The sequence below is a fragment of the Fulmarus glacialis genome, unplaced genomic scaffold (genome assembly GCF_000690835.1).
Source record: "Fulmarus glacialis isolate BGI_N327 unplaced genomic scaffold, ASM69083v1 scaffold16411, whole genome shotgun sequence".
In the NCBI taxonomy this organism is placed as follows: Eukaryota; Metazoa; Chordata; class Aves; order Procellariiformes; family Procellariidae; genus Fulmarus; species Fulmarus glacialis.
Genome location: NW_009191135.1, coordinates 35,250 through 44,451, shown reverse-complemented (window position 1 = coordinate 44,451; position 9,202 = coordinate 35,250). Strand labels below are relative to the sequence as shown.

General features: G+C 37.5%; 1 protein-coding gene across 1 annotated transcript in view; it reads left to right on the top strand.

Annotated features, from left to right (window-relative positions):
* Nucleotides 1-9,202, top strand: part of LOC104083182 (mediator of RNA polymerase II transcription subunit 27-like) — a gene marked incomplete at its 3' end in the record, with an annotated part of 64,845 nt that overhangs the window by 28,552 nt on the left and 27,091 nt on the right. The window contains exon 3 of the mRNA XM_009586583.1: nt 7,731-7,861. Coding sequence (XP_009584878.1) covers nt 7,731-7,861 — 131 coding nt within the window. The remainder of the gene's footprint in view (nt 1-7,730; nt 7,862-9,202) is intronic.

Below are 9,202 nucleotides of genomic sequence, written 5' to 3'. Positions count from 1 at the left end.
GTAGGGAAATAAGCCACATAGATTCTGTTCCAGATCTAACTGTCCTGCTTCGAGCTTTAATTGGTTGTCCTTGCTAGTGGGCTGGAAATTAGCATTCCCAGTAGCATTGCTTCGGGATGCCTGCTAGATGTAAAGAAAGAGGATATTAGCAGAAGTAACCATTTAAGGATGAATTCTTTCCTAATTTGGCAAGTTCAGCTCAAACAGTTTAAACCGTATTCATGCAACCCGTCCTGCTGGCACGGTGGTGTGATAACCTCTAGTAGAAGAGAGTGGTGATGTCTGGTATAGCTTTGCAGGGTGCATCCATCTGCCCATGGCATACCTGCCTCAGGATGAACTGTGTGCTGGAGTTCCGATCTTTCAGTACAACTTCCCCTTCAGGAAGGCCACGGGAGACTGAGTAAAACCAGGTTTCCGTATGCTGGCAGAAGGACCCACAGCTAGGCTAATAGCTGCTGCCTGACACTCAGTATGGGTATTTGCTAGTCTAAATGTATTGTGCATTTTAATTATTGTATGAGTGACCAAAGCTAAGGAAAGGCATTTAACAGAAGTTAAAATAATTAAATTTAATGAGTTAGAAAAAACATAATTTAGCAGCACAAGTACCAGCTGGGGACATTACTGCTACATTGCCTATCCACTAATAGATTTCCATCTCTCTTCTTTGACCGTGTTTCTCGCCTTTGTCTGATGGTACAACTGGACTAGTTGGATTTACATAAGCTGCACCTTGTAGACATTTTATTGAAGAAGAGTATTCGTTTCTTTATTCATCTAAAAAAGTAGTTTGTTTGCTATAGTGGTAAAGCCCAACCACAGTGCTGCAAATTGTGGCATGCTGCTAGACAATTTGAAGAGTGTTTCTGTAGCTGATTCCAGCCCTTTATTCTACCACTCAGTTATAAAGTATCTTCACATTTCTTATATAAGCATCTGAGCATCCCCTGTCACCAAGGCAGCAGCCCATTCTTTATACTGACATAGCTGCCACCTGAGCCCCTGACACCAAAGATTTAGTCTAGGGCTTTAGAAAATATTAATTTTAGTGTGAGAGCAGTGTCTTCAGTTCAAAGTTCTGGTGGCTGTTTAAGGGAGCACAGCAGCACTGGGGGAAGGTACTAATTGTGTCCTTATTCAGTCTTGAGTTTTAATGATGACTTTTCCCTGCTACAGATTATTTGTCCTATGCAAAGATAATACTTTTGTCAAAAGGGAATTCGGATTTTCTGTCAAATATTGATCAAGTGCACTTGATCAATAATCAATAAAGTCTTTAGACTTTAATGAAATCCATTAAATGAACACAAAAGTGTGAATATATCACGTAGAGCGACACTAAGACCATTTCTGTATTAGTGGACAACCTCTGTACCAACTACTACCCTTGAGCTCAAGGTTACTTGAAAATACTTCTGTTTGTTACTGCACGAGGTTTTATTTTGTCATTTAGATGCAGAATGCAATGTAATAATTTTACTCTGCTTTTTGTGATTCTGTTATGTGTCTGGGTTATAGCTGCAGATCCAAGGAAATGCCAGTTCATTTAGTTATCTTTCAGGAATATATATGTTCAAGCCCTTCAGAGCACCCGGAAGTATTTATAAACATCTTAAGCATAAAATACAGTTATTCTTCTGAAGAGGTAAATAAGGTAGTGTGTAGCCTCAGATTATGATTACTTTGCCTCTTTATCCATTTCAAATACTAGATGTCTTTAAACCTCAGAGCCTGTTGGCTGTGTAGTGTCCCTTTGCGTTAACATTATCCAAAAAGCAAGAATATGTCACTGATGTAACTATTAAATGGATTCCAGAACACTTTAAAAGAAACAAACCAAAACAAAACCCAAAACCTGGAGGAAGAGTACTGGCTTTTGCAGAGACTTAGAACAGCGCAGATAATTTTATTGGCAGCAAGGATGCAGATGCTGAAGTTTTGACCAATTCCTTGAAGAAAGTGCCACCAGATTTGCTATCTCTGCATGGTAAAAAGCCAAAGACTTGCAAGCAGTATTGGAGTGAGGGAACATTGATGCAGTCATTCATCAGCAGAACCTCAATGTTTTCGAAAGAAAAGTATGGGAAGAATACACTTTAAGGCTGAAATCTGACAATAATTAAAACATTGCTCTCAGCAAAAATAGGAATTCAAAGACAATGCAATAAAAGATGTAGTGAAGACAAGACGTTAAAAGAAACAGGGATATGTATCAATGCATTTCCTAATATTGTATCTTTATATGTATTGTCTAAACTTGTTTTTCAATGCCCTAGCCTTGGGGGGAGGAGGAGAGACCTAAGGGAGAAGCAAGATTGTCTGTGCAGGGGCATGTGCAGGTAGATGTCCTCAGAATGCTCCGTATCTCCTGGTTTATTGACCAGGGTGAGGCAATGGCACTGTGCATCTCAATGCAATGCAAATAAGAGCAGTTGCATGCGAGAGGTTTGTAACAGAAGTGCGAGCTCATTAGTTTCACAGTTTAGTTGGATCAGGGTGTTTAGGAAAAGATGCAATAATTTTTGTACAGGCTTTAAAAAACAACGGAATGGGAGTAGCCTTTGTTCCCGTCATGGAAAGGTATTTGTTGTTTAAATATTCTTGTAAACTGGAAAGTGTTTGGGGGCATAAATGCTTTAAAAAAATAGAACAAAGTGTACTAATTAAATTGTAAACTACAGCAAAGGCACAATGTCTAGCTTTCCTATTAATTGAAAAGCCTGCAACCCAGTTCCACAAGAGGAAAACCAATGAGTAAGTAAATTGGAAACTGCTCTTTTGGTTTATTGATGCTGTTTTGGCCAAGTCAAGAATTCAGCTATCCTAAAATGATCAAATATTGTTTGGAGAAAAAGAGAATTTCCAAACCGGCCTCATTATCTGAGAGAAGCTTAAAAATATCAATTAAGGTAGTGTAACTTCTCTCTTGCCTACTTTAGTCTGCAGAGATGAAACTGTGGGAGTGTCCTGCTTGCTTGCTCATTGTTCTTTTCAAAAGAACGACTAGAGTTTTATCATAATAGACAAATCCCTTGTTAGCTGCAAGGGAGAAATAATTTAATGATGAGGGGCAAAGTACTGTGCATCTTAAAAGGAGGCAAATGTGCATGCATTCACCAGTATTACACTGAACTCAGAGTTCCATGATGGGCAAGTATCTGTCAGCCACTTCTGTAAAACTCCATTTCTTGGAGAATGGAAATAAACTTTTTTTTTTTTATATTACCTATAGCTGAGAAAATGCTTTTCCGTTTATGTATGTGGTCTCTAAGTATTTACATTAGAATGGAAAAAATATCACAACAGGGTAATGTGATCACAAGTAAAATTCATTCTTCTGATTTCACTTCTAAAGAAAACCTATTGGTGCTTTAAAAGCTTTAAATAGTGGTAATATGTAAATTTAATGTGCAACTGTGAGTTGACATGATCAATTGTTAATGCTCCAAGTGATTTTTTTTTCTTTTTTTTTTTCCCCCCTGATTCTTACCTTCTTCCTACCCAACCAATTTTTGCAACTTCAAATGGCCTTGTAAGTAAGTGGAGTGTAATGGCTCGTTTGGTCAGCAGTCAGCACATGTAAAATCTCCAGCCCATGAATTATGTAAACAAAAGACCTTTAGTCCCAGCATGATTCTAATGATGAAGCTTTAATTTTAAAAGTTTTAAATTAGCACTGCATACATGTTTGTTGTTTCATAACATACACTGTAGAGCGATTCTATAGGCCAAAAAATAATCTGTCACGATACGGTCAGTACATTTCTATTGAACGAAGGAGCCTTACTGCATTGTTCTGGTTTAAGCCCTTTGACTGTAGCAGGAGTTCTTTGTCTGCTCCAAACCTTAAAGATCATCTGCAGAAGACCGTGTCGTCTTTCAGGGGGGTTGGAGGGGTTCTTTTTTGTTTGTTTCGATTGTTTTAGGGGGTGCGTTGCCTTGTTTCTGATAAGAAAAGAGTCACCAAGGTAGAATAAATAAAAGATACTAAGTGATTAACTTTTACAAAAGTATTAATGCTTTCGGGACTAAATCCAGTCTGTATTTCTCTAATACGTGTTCTCTGTTCAAATAGTTCATGTGAAAACCAAAGACATCTTATGTGAATGAAGAAATTGCCCTCCTTACAATTACAACTGTGAGAAGAGTAACTCCAAAGTGCTATCTCTGTTATGATGTATTTCACTTTGTGAGGAAGATTTGAGAGCCGTTAATATATGAATGTAGTTTTCATATACTCACGAACACTGTGAAAATGTGAATTATGGCACCAGTAAAACATTAGTGATAATCTTTTCTTCTAGAAAGTATAGGCCATGTTGCCATTAACATAGAAAAATAATGAATTTCAAAAATAATGAAATTTTAAAATAATCCAAGTTCTGTTTTTATTTACCTTCAGGTAAAGCTTTTGTATGTACTGAAGTGTTATTTTCAGTAATTTTCCTACATCCTTGAGAACTAGAGTCTCTTGATTTTAAAATGTGGAATTCACACATCTACTTGGAGCCACAGTTTTAAGAAAAATATCAGCTATCATGAGACTCATCATAAAACTGTACAAGTTGGCTCTGGTGTATATCCTAGCTGCTAACTGTTATAAATTGATTTTTTGTTGTTGTTGTTGTTGATTTTTATTTCTTGGTTTTCTGAAATAGATTTGATATTTCATCTGCATGCATTGGGAAAAAAGATCAATCTTGTTGAAATTTTAGAGAGGAATATTTCATTAGGAAGTAAAGAGCTTAGCTTCACATAAACCAGTTGGAACTCCCCAAAGCTGAAAGATATGGATGCTTGCTGTAATAAAGCCTCTGAATGATGGGGAATTCCTTAGCGACTGATAAAGAAATGATTTGCAATACTACCTAGTGCTGCACCAATACTCAAGTTCAGTGAGTGTTTAGCATATTTTGTGGATAAGGCTATTGCTGTTTACCATTCTGCTGGTTTAAATGAACACAGTTGTCAAAAGCAGATGGAAGGTCATTGGGAATACACTTGCAGATGGCAGTCGTGACCATCCACAAGTGCCCAACTCTTGGCTGCGTTGGGTCGCAGGGTCTCTTAGACATGCATGGGCCACCCCTCTGTAGACACTAACTGAAACACACACCATCTCTGCTGGGTCAAACCAAAGGCTCATGTAGCCCCATATCTCATCTCCAGCAGTAGCTATAAGAACAGGCCTGTATACAATGTTCTCCCCAATGTTCTTCCAGCCATCAGCAGTCTCTGGCTCAGGGACTTCTTGAGCTAAATGTGGTTTCTGTGTGTTTATTAACCCTCAAAGGGTTTGCGTCCCACGAGCTCATCTCAGCTTCCCTGCGTGAGCCTTTTAGCACCCATAATATCCTCTGACAGTACATTTCATGTGGCTTCCCTAAGGTGAAGATAATATGTTAGGAAATGGCATTTTTTTGTTAGTAAACAAAACTTTTGAGGGGATTGGTATGTTTTTAGCTGAGATTTGCTGTCATGGCCGATGCTGGCAGACAGAGGTGTTCATTTTGCAAGAGGAAAAATGAACTGAATGGTGCGTTCGTTATCCATCAGGACTATTGAATCTTCCGGCTATAGTTTTGATGCTAGTAGTACTGCTTTGGCACTATTTTCAGTCTTGTTTCTGTTCCTCAGAACAAATGATTAAGAAACAATTTCCCAATCTCTTCAGTTAACACCCCTCCACCCCCAAAAAGGAATGCATTCTGTGCAATACAGTATGTGATACTTTAATAATGTATAAATCAAGCTGGACAGAAGCTGCCTGTCAGTTTTATTAACTTTGACCTTTTCTCCTGTTATAAGGATGATTTGGTAAATATTTAATGGCCCTTATAGATTTTGACAGTTGGATCTGCATTCCTGGGAGCAAAGGTAGATCATAAAGAAATACTTATAATTAGTAAAAATAGCTTAATCACTGGGAGTGAGCTTTCAAGGACAGAATTGTTTTTTAGAATATATTTATTTTTAATTCCTTTTTTTTTATGCCTGACCACTAAATGTCAGACTAGCTGGGAGGTTACGAAATGTTTTTAAAAGGTTGCATTTGAAATTCATCTATGATTAGCACCTGTGATTACCTCCGTCTCTGAGTAAGTGTCCAAATGATGTTATTTACTTGAAATACCTGCCAGTGTCATTTTGTGCAGTGAACATAAGTGAATGGTGTCAACAGCACAAGATGGCTAAAGGAGGGCTGCTCGTAATAAGATGCAAGAAGAAAAGGGAAAAGCGTGTTCCTGGAGTCAGAAGGGTCTTCTGCCAGAGCTGTCTTTCCCTTTAATTTCCTGCGTTTTGCACTCACTGCAAATTCTGGTAGTGAAGATTGAAAACTAAGCCCCTGACGCTTTGAAACATTGCCTTTCAAACGTGCACTGTCCATTGCTCTCATTGATTATTTTTTTTTTCATTTCAGAAATCTGTTGGAGAAAAACAAATTTGAGCAAAATTCATTGGTCTAAGCAGAGCTGTTGGGGCAATACAATCCCCCCCTTCCCTGGCAGAGCGCGGTTCTCTTTTCATTAGGAATGCAATGTGTCTTCGTGTTGTGCCATAGCCGAGATCACGTGGCAAAGCAGCCAAGTAAATCAGGAGCCCGTTAAAAAGCCTTATGGATGCTCCGAGAGTTGACATTTGAGTCAAATTGGCTCACGGGATAGCTTCACTCATTTTAATAGCCATTTTCAAGAAGATGACTTTAGCAAGCTTTGTTTCCCTCATTTTCAGTCAGTACCCTGCAGAATAGCTTTGCCTAAGACCACTTTATTTTCTGAACATTTGTAAGTCATAGTTTCCTAACTGTAACCTTTTCTTTATATGCAGATCATGGGATTACAGTTTTTAATGTGTTAAACAGTTCACCTTTTTCAGAACAAATCTTTAGATAATGAGCACATTAATGTGGGGACTAGAATATGGAAGGAAATCACATTTGTCTGAATCTTGAGCCTTTTTTCCACCTTCTTCTCTTCAAAAATGAGGAACTAAGAATGTAAATTGAAAGTGTTTAACGGTGAGCTTGTAACTTGTTGCACTTGAAGCTGGTTTCAGGACTGACACACCACTGTAGCTGTTCTTAAATCTGTGAGCAGTGGGAATGCACTCAAAATCTTGCAGATTCACATTGTGTCCTTCATAAATTTGTCTGTCTTTGGCAAGAAAAATAAAAGGTTAGAGGAGAAAGCTACTGAATGTGAACCTTTCTGTTGCAATGCTGTGGAGACATGCTAGCAGGTATTTTAAAGGCTAGATTTTTCTTTACAGTGGTAGAAATTTCTTTGTGAATGTTTTGTGGTTTTATGTTTAAGAAAAAAAATACGAGTGTTATTTCTAAAGAGCTGGTTTATATAGTGGAAGGGTTGCATCTTTCTTCCTCGTATCTTCTTCCAAAAAGTAAGAATGCTTGATCCCTTGAGAGAAGAAATAGTCTTAACATTTGAAAGCAAGCCCAAGTTTCAGGAGAGTTGGGATTTGAGAGGAAGTCTTCGATTCATCATCTTACTTGCCCTGTAGCATGATTTCCTTGTAATACCTGTTTCACATTAGACTCTTTTTATATGCTTTTGTTAGTAGCGTCTTCCATCCAAGCAATATATATATCAAATACCATACATTAACTTACTGATTGGCTGTAATTTGAATCAGATGGTACAGATAATAGAGGTCTGACAAAGAATACTGCAGTGGTATGTATTTTAATATATATGTTTTTTATTATCCAGTTGCAGTACCATGCCGGGCTAGCATCTGGCCTTTTGAATCAGCAGTCTTTGAAACGTTCAGCCAACCAGATGGGAGTATCTGCAAAACGCAGACCAAAAGCCCAGCCAACAACTCTTGTCTTACCTCCTCAGTAAGTAATGGAATATTTTGAGAGTTTGCATGGGGGGGGATTTTTTTTTTAAACTTTTTATTGTAATTATTATTTTTTAAAAATCATTATAATAGTAGCTTTTTGCTTGCATTTTTGTTTCATACAAGATGAATTATTCATGTTGGATGGGTGGGGTACCCTTTAGAATCAATATTTTCTTTCTTCTGTTTATGGAGGCACTGTGACACCAGACAAGTTGCAAGGATTCTTCTTTATAGCAGGTCATAAAAGTTTTTGCAACATGAGATTGTCATTGAGGAATGATGTTCCCCTGATTAGTATGACTTGGAGCTTCAAGTAGGACTTTTCTGAAGGTCCTAAAAGGCTGAAGCCAAAAAGTCTTTGGTGTGAGTACTTTCTCGACAAACGTCTGTTCTGAGTCCATCTGTTCACCATATGTTAATTTTGCATTGGATCTAAACCTCTTTTACAGGTGACAAGCAATTATGAGGACACTTAGAAACTGTTTGAGGACATAGAGTATCAACACTTGAGGCAGTCTGTGTATTGATGCCAAAAACACAGAGATGTCCACAACTAAGCTTATAAATTAATAAATTGCTTAAAATATTTAGTTACATATAAGAAAATTATTATTATGTAGAAAGTGAAGTGCTAAGCAATTATTCGTTGTACTGAGGATCCTTGTAGCTTATGGAAACTGCCTGCCTTTTTTTTTTCTTCTTTCCCCACAGAACAAGAGTCACTGATGTATAAACGCTATGCTACTAAAAACTTCATAGTTGCAATAAAAGTCCCTGTTGTCACCAGAGTCCACAGGCCTAAGTTGATGAAGGAAACAGAGGAAGTTTAGAGTTTTTTCCTTATATGAAATGAGAAAAAAATCAGAGTCAACAGATCTTTCCCCTTGTGTATTAACTTTAAAGGGCTGCTAAAATGTTCTATTGTTTTACTGATATATCGGATGAAGAATAATGGTTAGAAGGGCAGCTCTAGCAGAACTAGAGGTTTGAAAACCAGATTTTGTTTCTCTCATATCTGTGAAAGAACAGGGGTATATTGTGGCAAATTGGCTAATTAGTTTTCTTCTTTTGTTGGGGTATCAGGTTTATCCGGAGCTTAAAATGGACTTCTCCAAGAAGTCTATAAACTAGAGTACTGTGATACCAGTTTTATTCAGAGGTCTTAAAATATTTTGGTGTGTTGTTTTGGTTTTTTTAATCATGGCTTCTCCAGTTCTATATTTCCACATAGAAGTATGTGTAGTGAGAGAGAAAGAGCTAGCTTCTGTTTTTGCATAGAAAAGTCTGTACTTAAACAGTTGCAGCTGTATAAATCTTAATACGAGGTATGTAATAT